At 59.2% G+C, this 18,543-nt stretch overlaps 1 protein-coding gene across 9 annotated transcripts in view; it reads left to right on the top strand.

Moving 5' to 3' along the window:
* Window positions 1–18,543, top strand: part of KMT2D (lysine methyltransferase 2D) — a 39,987-nt gene that overhangs the window by 18,471 nt on the left and 2,973 nt on the right. For 4 of the 9 annotated variants that reach the window (XM_078075942.1, XM_078075943.1, XM_078075945.1 and 1 more), the window contains exons 30-55: window positions 45–118; window positions 327–377; window positions 502–2,313; window positions 2,420–2,602; window positions 2,680–2,816; window positions 3,040–4,895; window positions 6,281–6,404; window positions 6,558–6,642; window positions 6,730–6,814; window positions 6,928–7,160; window positions 7,260–10,196; window positions 10,333–10,473; window positions 10,597–10,764; window positions 10,918–11,077; window positions 11,722–11,821; window positions 12,008–12,183; window positions 12,280–12,410; window positions 13,050–13,182; window positions 13,261–13,388; window positions 13,537–14,677; window positions 15,557–15,693; window positions 15,789–15,919; window positions 16,392–16,439; window positions 17,599–17,884; window positions 18,128–18,201; window positions 18,328–18,436. In XM_078075942.1, the coding sequence (XP_077932068.1) occupies window positions 45–118; window positions 327–377; window positions 502–2,313; window positions 2,420–2,602; window positions 2,680–2,816; window positions 3,040–4,895; window positions 6,281–6,404; window positions 6,558–6,642; window positions 6,730–6,814; window positions 6,928–7,160; window positions 7,260–10,196; window positions 10,333–10,473; window positions 10,597–10,764; window positions 10,918–11,077; window positions 11,722–11,821; window positions 12,008–12,183; window positions 12,280–12,410; window positions 13,050–13,182; window positions 13,261–13,388; window positions 13,537–14,677; window positions 15,557–15,693; window positions 15,789–15,919; window positions 16,392–16,439; window positions 17,599–17,884; window positions 18,128–18,201; window positions 18,328–18,436 (10,640 nt within the window). The remainder of the gene's footprint in view (window positions 1–44; window positions 119–326; window positions 378–501; window positions 2,314–2,419; window positions 2,603–2,679; window positions 2,817–3,039; window positions 4,896–6,280; window positions 6,405–6,557; window positions 6,643–6,729; window positions 6,815–6,927; window positions 7,161–7,259; window positions 10,197–10,332; window positions 10,474–10,596; window positions 10,765–10,917; window positions 11,078–11,721; window positions 11,822–12,007; window positions 12,184–12,279; window positions 12,411–13,049; window positions 13,183–13,260; window positions 13,389–13,536; window positions 14,678–15,556; window positions 15,694–15,788; window positions 15,920–16,391; window positions 16,440–17,598; window positions 17,885–18,127; window positions 18,202–18,327; window positions 18,437–18,543) is intronic. The other 5 variants (XM_078075949.1, XM_078075944.1, XM_078075947.1 and 2 more) reach the window with 5 other exon arrangements.

Below are 18,543 nucleotides of genomic sequence, written 5' to 3'. Positions count from 1 at the left end.
CACCTTCCAAGTCTCCTCTAACGAAATACTTCTTCTGCCTCCAGACTGGTCTAGCCGTTGCAAACAAATCATGAAGCTCTGGAGAAAAGTTCCAGCTGCTGACAAAGCCCCCTACCTGGTGAGACAGAAGGGAGCCTGGGTCAGGGTGGGAACTGGGGCTCGGGGGTGTCTTTGGGAAATTTACCTCAATTCTTTCCATTCCCCACTCCCAAAGCAACTGGGCCAGAAGGGATCCGCTTCTGGGTAGGGAGTGAGTGATGTGAGGGATGGGGCTGGGCATGAAACTGAGCCGTAGTAGGCCTAAGGCTGTGTCTTGTATCCCTCAGCAAAAGGCCAAAGATAACCGCGCGGCTCACCGCATCAACAAGGTGCAAAAGGTGAGTGGGGGCCAGGCTGGGCCGTGCCATCCAAGTCCTATGGCTGGGGGCCTCTCGGAGGGTATGGGGGACATAGGGCCTGCCACAGCAGCCTGACTGCTCTGTGCTTGGTCTCCCCCTGTAGCAGGCTGAGAGCCAGATCAACAAGCAGACCAAGGTGGGCGACGTGGCCCGTAAGACTGACCGACCGGCCCTACATCTCCGCATTCCCCCCCAGCCAGGGGCACTGGGCAGTCCACCTCCCGCTGCTGCCCCCACCATTTTCATTGGCAGCCCCACAACCCCCGCCGGCTTGTCTACCTCTGCGGATGGGTTCCTGAAGCCGCCGGCGGGCACAGTGCCCGGCCCCGACTCGCCCGGTGAGCTCTTCCTCAAGCTCCCACCCCAGGTGCCCGCCCAAGTGCCTTCGCAGGACCCCTTTGGACTGGCCCCCGCCTACGCTCTGGAGCCCCGCTTCCCCACGGCACCACCTACCTATCCTCCCTATCCTAGTCCGACTGGGGCCCCCGCGCAGCCCCTGACGCTGGGCGCCTCATCTCGTCCTGGGACTGGCCAGCCAGGGGAATTCCACACTACCCCACCTGGCACCCCCCGACACCAGCCCTCCACACCTGACCCCTTTCTCAAACCTCGCTGCCCCTCACTGGACAACCTGGCTGTGCCTGAGAGCCCAGGGATAGGGGGAGGCAAGGCTGCTGAGCCCCTGCTGTCGCCTCCGCCTTTTGGGGAGTCTCGGAAGGCCCTAGAGGTGAAGAAGGAAGAGCTCGGGGCATCCTCTCCTAGCTATGGGCCCCCAAACCTAGGCTTTGTTGACTCACCTTCCTCAGGCCCCCACCTGGGCAGCCTGGAGTTAAAGGCACCTGATGTCTTCAAAGCCCCCCTGACCCCTCGGGCATCTCAGGTAGAGCCCCAGAGCCCGGGCTTGGGCCTAAGGCCCCAGGAGCCACCCCCTGCCCAGGCTTTGGCCCCTTCTTCCCCCGGCCACTCGGACATCTTTCGCCCTGGCCCCTACCCTGACCCCTATGCCCAGCCCCCATTGACACCTCGGCCCCAGCCCCCACCCCCTGAGAGCTGCTGTGCCCTGCCCCCTCGCTCATTGCCCTCAGACCCTTTCTCCCGAGTGCCCGCCAGTCCCCAGTCCCAGTCCAGCTCCCAGTCCCCATTAACCCCCCGTCCTTTGTCTGCTGAGGCTTTTTGCCCATCCCCTGTTACCCCTCGCTTCCAGTCCCCTGATCCCTATTCCCGTCCACCCTCACGCCCTCAGTCCCGTGACCCGTTTGCCCCCTTGCATAAGCCACCCCGACCCCAGCCCCCTGAAGTTGCCTTCAAGGCTGGGCCTCTAGCCCACACTCCTCTGGGGGCTGGGGGCTTCCCAGCAGCCCTGCCCTCAGGGCCGGCAGGTGAGCTCCATGCTAAGGTCCCAAGTGGGCAGCCGCCCAATTTTGCCCGGTCCCCTGGGACGGGTGCTTTTGTGGGCACCCCCTCTCCCATGCGTTTCACTTTCCCTCAGGCGGTAGGGGAGCCTTCCCTAAAACCCCCCGTCCCTCAGCCTGGTGTCCCTCCACCCCATGGGATCAACAGCCATTTTGGGCCCGGCCCTACCTTGGGCAAGCCTCAAAGCACAAACTACGCAGTAGCCACAGGGAACTTCCACCCATCGGGCAGCCCCCTGGGATCCAGCAGTGGGTCCACAGGAGAGGGCTTTGGGCTGTCCCCGCTACGTCCCCCATCAGTCCTACCACCACCTGCACCCGATGGATCCCTCCCCTACCTGTCCCATGGAGCCTCACAGCGGGCAGGCATCACCTCTCCAGTCGATAAGCGAGAAGACCCAGGGGCTGGAATGGGCGGCTCTTTGGCGGCACCCGAACTTCCAGGTACCCAGGACCCAGGCATGTCCAGCCTCAGCCAAACAGAACTGGAGAAGCAGCGACAGGTGGGTGGACATCCTGGAGCGAACCCCCCCATACCTCTGCTGTCCCTGTGCCAGCCCTGTGATTGGAGAAGAATGGACTTAGCCCACTTGTCTGTTCTCTGCGCAGCGCCAGCGACTCCGGGAGCTGCTGATTCGGCAGCAGATCCAGCGCAACACCCTGCGGCAGGAGAAGGAGACAGCTGCGGCAGCGGCAGGAGCAGTGGGGCCCGCGGGCAGCTGGGGTGCTGAGCCCAGCAGCCCTGCCTTTGAGCAGCTGAGTCGAGGCCAGGCCCCCTTCGCCGGGACCCAGGTAGGTAGAGTGGCAAGGAGTGGGGGGGTCCGAGGTACTGACAGTGGCCCGCCCTCATCTATCTCTGTCTCTCCTAGGACAAGAGTAACCTTGTGGGGCTGCCCCCAAGCAAGTTGGGTGGCCCCATTGTGGGGCCGGGGGCTTTCCCCGGCGACGACCGACTCTCCCGGCCACCTCCCCCAGCCACCCCTTCTTCTATGGATGTGAACAACCGGTGAGGCTCCCAGGGGTTCCCTCGGGGTAAAGCGAGGGAACAGACTTCACCACCGCTGTGTGCTGCCCCTGGTTTCCCCGTGGCTGACCCTTGTCCAGTGTCCACTTACTCTTCCTCCCCGTTCCCTCCGACTGCGGCACCTCCATCCTTCCCCGCCGCCCTAAGCCCGTGTTCCAGCTCTTGGCCCTGGTTTCGTCGTACTGACTACTGCGTGTTCTTGCAGGCAACTGGTGGGAGGCTCCCAGGCCTTCTATCAGCGGGCGCCCTACCCCGGCTCCCTGCCCTTACAGCAGCAGCAGCTGTGGCAGCAGCAGCAGGCGGCGGCCACAGCAGCGACCTCCGTGCGACTTGCCATGTCTACCCGCTTCCCATCAACTCCCGGGCCCGAACTTGGCCGCCAAGCCCTAGGTTCCCCCTTGGCGGGAATTCCCACCCGCCTGCCTGGCCCTGGGGAGCCAGTGCCTGGTCCAGCTGGTCCTGCCCAGTTCATTGAGTTGCGGCACAATGTACAGAAAGGACTAGGACCTGGGGGGGCTCCGTTTCCTGGTCAGGGCCCCCCACAGAGGCCCCGTTTTTACCCAGTAAGTGAGGACTCCCACCGAATGGCTCCTGAAGGGCTTCGAGGCCTAGCGGTATCTGGCCTCCCCCCACAGAAACCCTCAGCACCTCCGGCCCCTGAACTGAACAACAGCCTCCATCCAATGCCCCACACCAAAGGTCCTTCCCTGCCCACTGGCTTGGAGCTGGTTAGCCGGCCCCCCTCAGGCACTGAGCTTGGCCGCCCTCCTCCTCTGGCCCTGGAAGCTGGGAAGTTACCCTGCGAGGATCCCGAGCTGGACGATGACTTTGATGCCCACAAGGCCCTAGAGGATGATGAGGAGCTTGCTCACCTGGGTCTGGGTGTGGATGTGGCCAAAGGAGATGATGAGCTGGGCACCTTGGAAAACCTGGAGACCAATGACCCCCACCTGGATGACCTGCTCAACGGGGATGAGTTTGATCTGCTGGCCTATACTGATCCTGAGCTGGACACTGGGGACAAGAAGGACATCTTCAATGAGCACCTAAGGCTGGTGGAGTCGGCCAATGAGAAGGCTGAGCGGGAGGCCCTGCTGCGGGGGGTGGAGCCAGTACCCTTGGGCCCTGAGGAACGCCCTCCCCCTGCTGCTGATGCGTCTGAGCCTCGTCTGGCATCGGTGCTTCCTGAGGTGAAGCCCAAGGTGGAGGAAGGTGGGCGCCACCCTTCCCCTTGCCAGTTCGCCATTACCACCCCCAAGGTAGAAGCAGCACCTGCTACCACTTCCCTAGGCCTGGGGCTGAAGCCAGGACAGAGCGTGATGGGCAGCCGGGACACCCGGATGGGCACGGGACCCTTTTCCAGCAGTGGGCACACAACTGAGAAGGGCCCCTTTGGGGCCACGGGAGGCCCACCAGCTCACCTGCTGACCCCCAGCCCGCTGAGTGGCCCAGGAGGGTCCTCCCTGCTGGAAAAGTTTGAGCTAGAGAGTGAGGCCTTGACCTTGCCCGGTGGCCATGCAGCATCCGGGGATGAGCTGGACAAGATGGAGAGCTCGCTGGTAGCCAGTGAGTTACCCTTGCTCATCGAGGACCTGCTGGAGCATGAGAAGAAGGAGCTGCAGAAGAAGCAGCAGCTTTCGGCACAGCTGCAGCCTGCCCAGCAGCAACAGCAGCAGCATTCCTTGCTGTCCACACCAGGCCCTGCCCAGACCATGTCTTTGCCGCACGAGGGCTCTTCTCCCAGTTTGGCTGGGCCCCAACAGCAGCTTGCCCTAGGACTTGGAGGTTCCCGACAGCCAGGCTTGGCCCAGCCCCTGATGCCCACCCAGCCACCAGCACATGCCCTGCAGCAGCGCCTGGCCCCATCCATGGCCATGGTGTCCAATCAGGGGCATATGCTAAGTGGGCAGCACGGGGGGCAGGCAGGCTTGGGGCCCCAGCAGAGCTCACAGCCAGTGCTGGCACAGAAGCCCATGGGTGCCATGCCCCCTTCCATGTGCATCAAACCTCAGCAGCTGGCCATGCAGCAGCAGCTGGCTAACAGCTTCTTCCCGGACACAGGTAACTTCGTTACTCAGGGGTGATCACTGCTACCGCCAGGTGGACACTGGAGCTAGAGACCTAAGCTAATCCCCCCGCTAAGGGAAGTGGGACACACAGAGCATGGGCGAAATGCCGTACGAGCGGTGCAGGCAGAGGTGGTGTAGCTTTTGCGAAGGGAGGAACAGCGCCTGGCGTGTAGCAGGCATTCAGATGTTGGAATGAATGGAATGAATGCACGAAGCCTGATTAGCAAAGGCTCTGTAGCCGTGGCGAGACCGCAAGGTGAGGAGCTGGAGAGAAGTGCAGGACCAAGCAGTCCGGGTAGGTGCGAGCACTTGAGCGAGGCTGCTGGTGGGGAGCCGGCGGGTACGTTTGGAGACGGCAGTGGAGTGGTTAGGCCGCAGTGGACTCTGTGTGGAGGGAGGTGAGTGGGCACTACCCTAATTTTGGAGACGTAAAAAGGGGGGCCAGATTGAGGAAGATCTCAAATTACACTAGCATTTATTGAATTACTGTTTGCTAAGTAAGCACTGTGCCAAGCACTTTATGCCCATCGTCTGACTGAATCACGACAAACTCATTATAGGTACTGCCGTTGTCTTCAGTTATAGTAAGGGAAGCAGGCCTGGAGGTTAAGTAGCTTCTCCAGATCCAGATCATACAACTGACAGAGCTAGGGTTTTGAGTCCTGGCCCTCTGACCCTCTTACCTGTTTCTTATTGCCTCAAAATACGAGGAGAGGGAGTTTGGTTAGTCCTTTAAAAAATGAAGAGTTAGTTTTGTGAGCAGTGGAGAAATACACAGTGGGCAGGATTTTAGGAAGATTTGAAGTTTGGGGTGATTACTTATTTCTCCTTTTTTACCCAGCATCCTCAACAGGCAAGAAAGTGGGCTGTAGGTGATACATGTCGTGCCCAAAACAGCTCTGGCATCTAGGACTTTGGCACAGTGCCCATATCTTGGGTTCTTGGGCTGCACTAGTTGCCCTGAGAATACTTTCTTTGAAGAATGTTTTCTAGGTTCATAGAGTGCATTCACAGTCTTTGTCACATTTGATTCAGTAGTTCCATGAGATAGGCGGAGTAGGGAATCATGAGCTCTGTCAGATAGAGGAGGAAACTGAGGTTCAGAGAAGTCAAATGACATTGATATGTTGGCCCCACAGATATCTACTAAGTGTCTCTTCTTAGCACCTTGCAGGTGAAAACAGGGCCACATGTTTTGTGAATAATAAAGCTGAGTCACCCGTGCTGCCTGGCTCATAGTTAGTGGTCTTTCCACCACTTTTTTGCCATTCCGTTGTTCTGTTTGGTTCGGTGGAGGTCAAGGTGTTGGAAGGCACAGCAGACATAGAGTGGAGTATTGAATCCAAGGTCCAGCTTACTCGGCTCTCCTCTCTCCAGATCTGGACAAATTTGCGGCAGAAGATATCATCGATCCCATTGCGAAGGCCAAGATGGTGGCTTTGAAAGGCATCAAGAAGGTGATGGCTCAGGGCAGCATTGGAGTGGCACCTGGTATGAACAGGTAAGACTTGGGGGGTGTGGGGGGGGTGGTTGGCTCTTTTCCTCTCCCAGTCCTTCCCCTCTCCTTCCTGGTCCCCGTCCCTACTTGTCCCACCTCTTTGTCTTTCACCTTTCCCCATGACTTACACATCCCCTTTGTTTTGGCGGACTCCAGGCAGCAAGTGTCCCTGCTAGCCCAGAGGCTCTCGGGGGGGCCTGGCAGTGATCTGCAGAACCATGTGGCAGCTGGGAGTGGCCAGGTAAGTGGTCAGGTGGGAGTAGGAACTTGTGTCCTCTACAGTTGGGCCGCTCTTCTTAGGGCCTGATTTGCAACAATGACCCTTCAGCGGTCTCTCTCACCACAGGAACGGAGTACTGGTGACCCCTCCCAGCCTCGTCCCAATCCACCCACCTTTGCCCAGGGAGTGATCAGTGAGTATGGGGCTGGGGAGGAGTGTGCAAGGGAGTGGCTTGGGGCAGATGGTGGAGGAAGAGGGATTCCGATCTCCCTTTTGCGGGTCCTGACACCCTGTTTCCTTTCCCAGATGAGGCTGACCAGCGGCAGTATGAGGAGTGGCTGTTTCATACCCAGCAGCTCCTACAGATGCAGCTTAAGGTGCTAGAGGAGCAGATTGGTGTGCACCGCAAGTCCCGGAAGGCTCTGTGCGCCAAGCAGCGCACTGCCAAAAAGGCTGGCCGTGAGTTCCCGGAAGCTGATGCTGAGAAGCTCAAGCTGGTTACAGAGCAGCAGAGCAAGATCCAGAAACAGCTGGATCAGGTAGGGAAAGCAGACTTCAGCCTGGCAAGCAGGAGCCCGAGAAGAGGGAGAGCATGGGTGGGCAGGCTCCAGGCTGACGTCCCGACTCTCCTGTGTCAGGTCCGGAAGCAGCAGAAGGAGCACACCAACCTCATGGCAGAGTATCGGAATAAGCAGCAGCAGCAGCAGCAGCAGCAGCAGCAGCAGCAGCAGCACTCGGCCGTGCTGGCCCTTAGCCCTTCCCAGAGTCCCCGGCTCCTCACCAAGCTCCCTGGGCAGCTGCTCCCGGGCCATGGGCTGCAGCCACCGCAGGGGCCTCCGGGTGGGCAAGCGGGGGGTCTTCGCCTGCCCCCAGGAGGCATGACACTCCCCGGACAGCCTGGTGGCCCTTTCCTCAACACCTCCCTGGCCCAGCAGCAGCAACAGCAACATTCTGGTGGGGCTGGGGCCTTGGCTGGCCCCTCAGGGGGCTTTTTCCCCGGCAACCTGGCTCTTCGAGGCCTAGGACCCGAGTCGAGACTTCTACAGGAAAGGCAGCTGCAGCTCCAGCAGCAGCGCATGCAGCTAGCCCAGAAACTGCAGCAGCAGCAGCAGCAGCAGCAGCAGCAGCAGCACCTCCTGGGACAGGTGGCAGTCCAGCAGCAACAGCAGCAGAGCCTGGGCGTACAGGCAAACCAGGCTCTGGGTCCCAAGCCCCAGGGGCTTCTGCCTCCCAGCAGCCATCCGGGCCTCTTGGTCCAGCAGCTGTCCCCACAGCCACCCCAGGGGCCCCAGGGCATGCTGGGCCCTGCGCAGGTGGCAGTGTTGCAGCAGCAGCAGCAGCAGCACCCTGGAGCTTTGGGCCCCCAGGGTCCTCACAGACAGGTGCTTCTGACCCAGTCCCGGGTGCTGAGTTCCCCCCAGCTGGCGCAGCAGGCTCAGGGCCTTATGGGACACCGGCTGGTCACGGCCCAGCAGCAGCAGCAGCAGCAGCAGCACCAACACCAACAGCAGGGATCCATGGCGGGCCTTTCCCATCTGCAGCAGGGCCTGATGCCGCATGCTGGGCAGCCCAAACTCAGCGCTCAGCCCATGGCTGCCTTGCAGCAGCAGCAGCTCCAGCAGCAGCAGCAGCAGCAGCAGCAGCTCCAGCAGCAGCAGCAGCAGCAGCAGCAGCTCCAGCAGCAGCAGCAGCAGCAGCAGCAGCTCCAGCAGCAGCAGCAGCAGCTCCAGCAGCAGCAGCAGCAGCAGCAGCTCCAGCAGCAGCAGCAGCAGCAGCAGCAGCTCCAGCAGCAGCTCCAGCAGCAGCAGCAGCAGCAGCAATTTCAGCAGCAGCAGCAGCTCCAGCAGCAGCAGCAATTTCAGCAGCAGCTGCAACAGCAGCAGCAGCAGCAGCAATTTCAGCAGCAGCAGCAGCCGCAGCCGCAGCCACAGCAGCAGATGGGCCTCTTGAACCAGAGTCGAACTTTACTGTCTCCGCCGCAGCAGCCGCAGCCGCAGCAGCCGCAGCAGCAGGGGCCCCTCGGCCCGGGCATGCCGGCCAAGCCTGCGCAACACTTTTCTAGCCCCGGAGCCCTGGGTACCACCGTCCTGACGGGCAAGGAGCAAAGCATGGTAGAAACGGCTGTTCCTCCAGAGGCCGCGGAGGGGCCGTCCACACATCAGGGGGCGCCGCTAGCCCTAGGGGCTGTTCCCGAGTCGGCAGCCACCGAACCTGGGGAGGTGAAGCCCTCGCTGTCCGGGGACTCGCAGCTCCTGCTTGTCCAGCCGCAGGCCCAGCCGCAGCCCAGCCCTGCGCAGCTGCAGTCGTCTCTGAGGCTCCCAGGGCCCCAGCAGCAGCAAGTTAACTTGCTCCACACGGCAGGTGTGGGAAGCCATGGGCAGGCGGGCAGCGGCTCATCCTCAGAGGCCTCAGCCATGCCCCACCTGCTGGCCCAGTCCTCTGTTCCTTTAGGGGAGCAGCCTGGGACCATGACCCAGAACCTTCTGGGCTCCCAACAGCCCCTTGGACTAGAGCGGCCGGTGCAAAATAACGCAGGGCCACAGCCTGCCAAAGCAGGATCTGTCCCCCAGTCTGGGCCGGGCCTGCCTGGGCCTGGAGTCATGCCAACTGTGGGTCAACTTCGAGCACAGCTCCAAGGAGTCCTGGCCAAAAACCCCCAGCTGCGGCACTTGAGCCCGCAGCAGCAGCAGCAGCTACAGGCGCTCCTCATGCAACGGCAGCTGCAGCAGAGTCCGGCAGTGCGCCAGGCACCCCCCTACCAGGAGCCCGGGGCCCAGCCCTCTCCCCTCCAGGGCCTCCTGGGCCGCCAGCCCCAGCTTGGGGGCTTCCCTGGATCCCAGACTGGCCCCCTCCAGGAGCTAGGGGCGGGGCTTCGACCTCAGGGCCCACCCCGGCTCCCCGCCCCACAAGGAGCCTTAGCCGCAGGACCGGTCCTCGGCCCTGTCCATCCCACACCTCCACCATCCAGCCCCCAAGAGCCAAAGAGACCTTCCTCACAGCCCCCTGGAGCCAGCCCCCTCGTCCCATCCCAGCTCCCCTCTGAGGCCCAGCTCCCCCCCACCCAGCCAGGGACCCCAAAACCCCAGGGGCCATCCTTGGAGCTGCCTCCTGGGAGGGTCTCACCTGCTGCTGCCCAGCTTGCGGATACCTTCTTTGGCAAGGGGCTGGGACCTTGGGACCCCCCAGACAACCTAGTAGAAGCCCAGAAGCCAGAGCAGAGCAGCCTGGTACCTGGACATCTGGAGCAGGTGAACGGGCAGGCAGTGCCTGAGCCACCCCATCTCAGCATCAAGCAGGAGCCTCGGGAGGAGCCATGTGCCCTGGGAGCCCAGGCGGTGAAGAGGGAGGCCAACGGGGAGCCAATAGGGGCACCAGGTACCAGCAACCACCTCCTGCTGGCAGGCCCCCGCTCAGAGGCCGGGCATCTGCTCTTGCAGAAGCTTCTACGGGCAAAGAATGTGCAACTCAGCACTGGGCGGGGGCCCGAGGGGCTGCGAGCTGAGATCAACGGGCACATTGACAGCAAGCTGGCTGGGCTGGAGCAGAAACTACAGGGTACCCCCAGCAACAAGGAGGTGAGTGCTCTAGATAGATTGGAGCAGATAGAATGGGGACTGCAACCCGGGGCAACGTGAGCAGGTCTGGTTCACAGAGAAGAGGTGAGGGCTCTGAGGAAGACTGCAGCCTTCACTGTGGGTTTATCCGGCTTAGGATACAGCAGCAAGGAAGCCTGTGACACCGAAGCCCAAGCGGGTGCAGAAGGCAAGCGACAGGTTGGTGAGCTCCCGAAAGAAGCTGCGGAAGGAGGACGGGGTCAGGGCCAGCGAGGCCTTGCTGAAACAGCTGAAACAGGTGACCCCCAGGAGCCAGCCCCCTGGTCCCATCCCAGGATAGGGGGCACGCTGGCCCCCAGCTGTGCAGTGGCAGAGATGTTCACTCTGTAGATTTCCAACCTTGTCATCTTGCCTCTCCTAGGAGCTGTCCCTGCTGCCCCTAACGGAGCCTACCATCACCGCCAATTTTAGCCTCTTTGCTCCCTTCGGCAGTGGCTGCCCGGTCAACGGGCAGTGCCAGCTGAGGGGGGCCTTTGGAAGTGGGGCACTGCCCACTGGCCCTGACTACTATTCCCAGCTGCTTACCAAGGTCAGAAAAACGGCAATACTTTTTGGGGATGACGAGGTTCTTGGGGAGGTGGAGGTGGGAGTGGAAGATGAGATTGCTGATGTCGTGGGGGGCCAGGAGATTACGTCATTCTCCCTCTGCCATCTTGCACACAACACCCCACCCCACCCCCAGAATAACCTGAGTAACCCGCCGACACCACCCTCGTCGCTGCCCCCCACCCCACCCCCATCGGTGCAGCAGAAGATGGTGAATGGCGTCACTCCATCTGAAGAGCTGGGGGAACACCCCAAGGATGCTGCCTCTGCCCGGGATACTGAAGGGACCCTGAGGGGTAAGGCAGGAGCAGCGTGGGCCTCTCGTTCTCTGGTGGGGTTTGGTGGCTGGGGTCCAGGTCGGTCAATGTGCCCTCTCATACGGTTTGAGACAGGAGTGATCGCTTGTGGTCCCGTGTGCGCACATGAACAGGGTACCTGAGCTAGGGAAGGGCCTCTTTAGGGCTGACTTGTTGGAAGCAAGGAGTCCAGAGCATAGGCGACAGAGGAGGTGGTGGTAGGAGAGAGTGTTGATGAGGCTTCTGTTTATGAGGCACAGCCTACAGTGCTTTAGTGGGTATAGAACGCCAGTCAAATCTGGATTTGAATTCTCTGGTTCTTGTATGCATTTAGCTGTGTTACCACGGCTAAGTAACATGATTGACTTGGGTGGGCCCCAGTTTCCTCACTGAAAATAGATGTTAGAATATTCCTCTGCTGGAGTTGTTAAAACTTGATGAACAGAGCCCAGTGCCTGGCACGTAGGAAAGGCTCGACAGACGCAGCTCATCGGCCCCAGACTTGTAGGTAGGTGGGTGGGTAGACAACAGCGGTCATGAGAGCTAAGCTAGGTCTTGTACTAGTTAGGCCTGAAATTTGGGGGAGACAGCCCCGTGAGCTCTGGCCACCAGCCTGACTTTTCTTCTCCCTTCCTACCCTTCAGATGCTTCAGAGGTGAAGAGTCTAGACCTGCTGGCTGCCTTGCCTACACCCCCTCACAATCAGACTGAGGATGTCAGGTGGGGGGCGGGGCTGGAAATGGGGTAAGGAATGGGGTGGCGGGCAGGTTGCCTCATTTTTCCCTTCGGCCAATGGCAGGTGCCACATAAGGCTATGACATCTACTAATTTCTAGATTTGGGAGGGGGAGTCTGCAGCGCTGTACCAACAAATGTCTACTTGGGGGAGTCTGCAGCGCTGTACCAACAAATGTCTCCTTTTGGCCCATAGGATGGAAAGTGATGAGGACAGCGATTCTCCTGATAGCATTGTGCCAGCTTCGTCCCCCGAAAGCATCCTGGGGGAGGAGGCCACTCGTTTCCCTCAGCTGGGCTCAGGCCGGTGGGAGCAGGAAGACCGGGCTCTCTCCCCTGTCATCCCCATCATTCCTCGGGCCAGTATCCCAGGTAGAGGCTGCTCTGGGCATGGGCCAGGCAGGGCTGGCTTGTCCGAGGCTGGGGGAGAGGGCAGCTGGAGCTTACACAGGTCCCTCTCTCATTCAGTCTTCCCAGATACCAAACCTTATGGGGCCCTGGACCTGGAGGCCCCTGGAAAGCTACCTGCCACAGCTTGGGAAAAGGGCAAAGGAAGTGAGGTGTCAGTCATGCTGACAGTCTCCGCCGCTGCGGCCAAGGTATGTCCTGGGGGTTCCTTGGAGGCCAGAGGGATCCTGGTCAGAAGGCAGTCCCTGGAGCTTGTGTGGATGAATTCAACCACTCAGAACTATGTACGAGGACCTACTGTGTGTGAATGCCTGGGCTGAAGGCTGCAGGATTAGGGTAAATAAAGTACGAGGGGCTCACAGTCCAGTGAGAGACGCAAGTCAGCAAATTAGGAGAGCGCACATAATGCGACGAATGCTGCAAGACAGCATGTCCCCAGTCACGTTTGGCGGAACTCTTATTTTTTAATGTTGACAGGGTTTTGTGGTCAAAGAAAATTGGAAATCCCGGTTGAAACCACAAAACAAGTTTCTTTACTACAGGACTCCTCAGATTCTTTAATTTGCTAATGTATATCGTGAGTCTCCAAGTGGTGCATATAGCGTGTGTCATTCCTAAACTTGGTGGGCACGGGTCCCTCTTTGTGGAGCGCCCGTTAACGACTGCAGCAGAGAGGTGGGAGAGGTGCTGTGGAGGAAGCGCGTGAGAAGGGCGGGACTGACCGGCCGCTTGGGGAGCGGGGCTCCGGGTGTTCTGTCCCCACCAGGCTGGTGGCAGCGCCCGCTCCACACCGCCGACGGGCCCTCCCGTCCCTTTCCCTGCCCTGGCAGAACCTGAATGGTGTGATGGTGGCAGTAGCAGAGCTGCTAAGCATGAAGATCCCCAACTCCTATGAGGTGCTGTTCCCGGAGAGCCCTGCCCGGGCGGGCATTGAACCTAAGAAGGGGGAAGCTGAGGGCCCTGGTGAGTGTGGCGGGAAATCTCCTCAGGACCTGCAGGGAGGGATTCTGGTGGGAGGTTCTGACGCCTTCCTTCCTGCAGGAGGGAAAGAGAAGGGTCTGGGAGGCAAGAGCCCAGAAGCTGGCCCCGATTGGCTGAAGCAGTTTGACGCAGTATTGCCCGGCTATACCCTCAAGAGCCAGCTAGACATCTTGAGCCTCCTGAAACAGGTGGGTCGGGGGGAGAAAAGACGGTGGGTGTCTGGCCAGGGCGAAGAAGGCAGAGGGCTTTTGGGAGAGAGGAATCTGGGTGAGAGGAGGGGGCGGCTCATTAAGCGCGGAGCTGGCGCTGATGATACCGGGCCATGCCCTCCCATAGGAGAGCCCCGCCCCAGAGCCACCCACCCAACACAGCTACACCTACAACGTCTCCAATCTGGATGTGCGACAGCTCTCCGCCCCGCCTCCTGAAGAGCCCTCCCCGCCCCCATCCCCCTTGGCACCCTCTCCTGCCAGCCCCCCTGCTGAACCCCTGGTTGAACTCCCGGCTGAACCCTCAGCTGAGCCACCGGTCCCATCGCCCCTGCCACTGGCCTCATCCCCTGAATCGGCCCGACCCAAGCCCCGAGCCCGGCCCCCCGAAGAAGGTGAAGATTCCCGGCCCCCTCGCCTCAAGAAGTGGAAGGGGGTGCGCTGGAAGCGGCTGCGACTGCTGCTGACCATCCAGAAGGGCAGTGGGCGGCAGGAGGATGAGCGGGAAGTGGCGGAGTTTATGGAACAGCTTGGCACGGCCCTGCGACCTGACAAGGTGCCTCGTGACATGCGGCGCTGCTGCTTCTGTCACGAGGAGGGTGATGGGGCCACTGATGGGCCTGCCCGCCTGCTGAACCTGGACCTGGACCTGTGGGTGCACCTCAACTGTGCCCTGTGGTCCACGGAGGTCTACGAGACTCAGGGCGGGGCGCTGATGAACGTGGAGGTTGCCCTGCACCGAGGACTGCTAACCAAGTGCTCCCTGTGCCAGCGCACTGGTGCCACCAGCAGCTGCAATCGAATGCGGTGCCCCAGCGTCTACCATTTTGCCTGCGCCATCCGCGCCAAGTGCATGTTCTTCAAGGACAAGACCATGCTGTGTCCAATGCATAAGATCAAGGGGCCCTGTGAGCAGGAGCTGAGCTCTTTTGCTGTCTTCCGGCGGGTCTACATCGAGCGGGATGAGGTGAAGCAAATCGCCAGCATCATCCAGCGGGGAGAGCGGCTGCACATGTTCCGCGTGGGGGGCCTTGTGTTCCACGCCATCGGACAGCTGCTGCCTCATCAGATGGCTGACTTCCACAGCGCCACTGCCCTCTATCCCGTGGGCTACGAGGCCACGCGCATCTACTGGAGCCTCCGCACCAACAACCGCCGCTGCTGCTACCGCTGCTCCATCGGTGAGAACAACGGGAGGCCCGAGTTCATCATCAAAGTCATGGAACAGGGCCTGGAGGACCTGGTCTTCGCCGACGCCTCCCCCCAGGGTGAGCACGGGGCCCTGGAAACGCTCATGTGGAAGTGGAAGGGATCCGCGGGGTCTTCGCGCGGGATCTTCCTGCCCTGGCTTCAGGCCAGTGGAGGTCTTTTAGAGATCCCCAGGGGCAGTGCTTTAGCCTCTCTCAGCCACCTCGCACCCCCCCGTGGCTGAAGACCTTCTGCTTGTCTCCTTCACGTGTGCTGGCTCCTTTTCCTATCCTCAGCCGGACTAAAGAATACGGTTTTGAGACCGCATCGTCTGGCCTGGCTCACCCTGTTCCTAACCATGAGTTCCTTACGATTGCTTTTCCCTGGTCAGAGCTCTTTTGCTCTGAGCTTTAGCATTAACGATAGAAATAAGTGAGCAAGTACCGTGCGCCACAAACTAAAGTTAAGTAATTGACGTAGGCTATTTTGTTCATGGCCACCCTCTGAGGTAAGTACTTTCATTTTGCCCAGTGTATACATAAAGAAACAGAGCCTTAAAAAAAAAAAAAAAAAGAAACAGAGCCTTAGAGAGATTTAAGTATTTGGTGTAAGGGCCCATAGCCAGTACTAGAACCTGAACGCAAGTCTTCCCAACTCCAAAGCAGGCCTGTTGTTCTGGCTGTTGGGTAGGCACTGTGGCCTGTGCTGGGTCTCCTGGGCCCTGGGGTCATGGCTCTGTGTCCTGGGGCTCTCTGGTGCCCTTCCAGGGTAGGAAGCCTGCTGGCTTGCTGAGGGAGAGTGGGACTGGGAGGCCAGCGGGGGGTCCTGAAGAACCACACAGCCTCGTGGCAGGGAGGTGGGCAGGCTACAGAAAAGGACCGTCGCTCCCGATCGAGGTTAGGCTGAGGTCCGTCAGCAGAAGTTGCCTCTGAGGGCTGCTCTCTTTCCTTGCCTCTTAGCGGTGTGGAATCGCATCATTGAGCCTGTGGCTGCCATGAGAAAAGAGGCCGACATGCTGCGGCTCTTCCCCGAGTACCTGAAAGGCGAGGAGCTCTTTGGGCTTACAGTGCACGCCGTGCTGCGCATAGCTGAATCAGTAAGGAGGGGGCCGGGGGCCACGTGGGCACTGGGGACTCTGGTCCTGCCCCCAAAACGCTCAGGCTAAGGCAAGCACACGACCTGTGTCCACAGCTGCCTGGAGTGGAGAGCTGTCAAAACTATTTATTCCGCTATGGACGCCACCCCCTGATGGAGCTGCCACTCATGATCAATCCCACTGGTTGTGCCCGATCGGAGCCTAAAATCCTCACACACTACAAACGGTGAGCTTGTAGGGTGGGGGCCGTGGGATGCGGGAGTGGGGGTTGGTAGGCGCCCTCTGGCCAATTATGAAGGTTTGGGGGTTCACTCTAGGCCTCCTGATTAGAGGGTATGCAGGTGTATGCAGGTATCACTTAGGTCATCCCTTTCCTCCTCCTCCACGCTGCTCAGGTGTCCTGGGTTGACGTGGGGTCTGGGACAGACTTATCTTGGGCACCCTGGGAATGGCTGTTGGGGAGGTTCTGGGTAGACAGTGGTGAAATTTTATGCAGTAGATAAGGGAGCCAGTCACCTCCTTCCTCTCTTATTTTGCTTCCAGGGGGCCTGTGATTCTCCCAAGCCTGAGACACCCCATAAAGGCTAGGGTCACCTTCCCTTCCCCAGGCTGAGTTGGTGTCAAAAATAATTAGAAATATAATAGAAAAATAATAAAACCTTACATTTGTATAGCACTTTATACTTTTTTTTTCAAAGCGTTTTCACATCCATTATCTCATTTGATCCTCACAACAACCTTATGAGGTAGGTAGGGCAGGTGGTATAACCCCCATTTTACAGCTGAGAAAACTGAGACCCAGAAAGGTTAAGTGACTAGACAAAGGTCACACAGCTGGGACCAGAACCTTACCTCTCGACTTGTGGTTCACTGCTCTTTCTGTGTACCACAGTAGCCTGACTTTGGTCCCTGGGTAGAGGGAGGCAGAATCCTTGTAGCAGGGTTTTCTCGAAGGCCTTCTGTTGCTCCTTGGGCTAGCCTAGAGCATCAGACTCTACTACCCCAGTCATCCCCAGTCCTTGATGCTCTACGACAGTGGTTTTCAAACTGTGTGTGTTTCAGAAAGTCCTGGAACACATAAACCGAGTGAGCAGGACTTGGCCCTCCCCGTGCATAACTCCCCCTTCCCCAAATTGGATTCACCCGGAAGCATTCTCTTTTCATCTAGTTTATGTATTGGAATTCCAGTAACATTTCGTTAAAGAAACAAGGAAAAAAATGCATCTCTACTAAATCAAAAAGAATCAAAAACGTTTGAAAACCACTGCTCTGGGATGGGCAAGATTTTGGCTGGTGCCCTAGGGTGGTGAAGAGGCATCCTGCCAGGCAGCAGTCATTCCCCTGCACTGAGCCATCTGCACAGAGCCCAACGTTATGTCAGAGAAGGGGACAGTCTGAAGAAAGGAAAGGGTACCACCTCTCGGCTGTGAATTCAGAGCCACTTTTAATTCAGATCCAGCCCAGTGTGGTAGACACAGCCCCCAATTTCAGGGCTTCTAGTATGTGCAGGAGGTAGAACTCAGACGTTTGAGCAAATCATGAGCTTAAAAGCCAGGCCTGGGCTGCTTGGGGAAGACCTCCCAGAGGAGCGTGGCCTTGTGTAATGTTTGGCAGGAGGGTGGAATAAGGCAGGGAGATGGGAGAGCGGGCTCAGTGTAGGGGAATTGGTGCCCCCCTCCCTCCATCCCCCACTCCCCATCCTGGGCTCTCTGTGCCACTCAGGGTGTCGCACGGGTCCCCACAACTAGTGGCTGCCTCACCAAAGCCAAGACCCACACGCCTCCACTCCATTTCCAAGACAGCACATGCCCCTAACTGGCATGTTGCGCATCCTAGGGAGGAGGCGGGTGGGGTGTGTTTGGTCTGGGGGAGAGCTGTCTTGTCATGGCCTGTGTCACCTCCCAGGCCTCACACCCTGAACAGCACCAGCATGTCCAAGGCATATCAGAGCACCTTCACAGGCGAGACCAACACCCCATACAGCAAGCAGTTTGTGCACTCCAAGTCATCACAGTACCGGCGCCTGCGCACTGAGTGGAAGAACAACGTGTACCTGGCTCGCTCCCGTATCCAGGGCCTGGGGCTCTACGCCGCCAAGGACCTAGAAAAGCACACAATGGTCATCGAATATATTGGCACCATCATTCGAAATGAGGTGGCCAACCGGCGGGAGAAAATCTATGAGGAGCAGGTATGGGCTGGCAGAGGGGCTGTCTTGGTTTATGGACGCCCTCTCCGCTGAGGAGCAAGGGGCTGAATTGGGGTCAGGGGAGCAGGTGGAAAGCTGTGGCAGGAGGAGGAGGTGAGAGACAAGAGAAAGGCAGAACAGGAAATGAAGATAAGCCCACTGCCCGAGTCTGCTACCTGATCCCACCACCAGCGCTGCTGCCATTCCCTGATACTCTTCCCACTTCTGCAACTTCTTCCTTTCTAGAATCGAGGCATCTACATGTTCCGAATAAACAACGAACATGTGATTGATGCTACGTTGACCGGAGGCCCTGCCAGGTGAGAGAGGAATGAGGAAGGAGGAGTTTAGGGGTCCCTGGGGGTGACACTCAGGGTGGGCCAAGAAGGAACCAAAACCCTCCCAACTCAGTTGCCTGGCATCCCCGACTCTGGCCCACTGCTTAGGTACATTAACCATTCCTGTGCCCCTAACTGTGTGGCGGAAGTTGTGACGTTTGACAAGGAGGATAAAATCATCATCATCTCCAGCCGGCGAATCCCCAAAGGAGAGGAGGTGAGAGGAAGTGTTCTGTGTGAGTGACAAAGCAGCTCCCGCTTCTCTTCAGTTCCCTAGAACCAAGTTCCAAGGCCACTGCCGTCAGATCAGATCTCTGCCTGCCC

This window comes from Halichoerus grypus, chromosome 6 (assembly GCF_964656455.1).
Source record: "Halichoerus grypus chromosome 6, mHalGry1.hap1.1, whole genome shotgun sequence".
Lineage (NCBI taxonomy): Eukaryota > Metazoa > Chordata > Mammalia > Carnivora > Phocidae > Halichoerus > Halichoerus grypus.
Note: the sequence above shows the minus strand (reverse complement) of the source record. Positions and strands in the feature narration are given on the sequence as shown.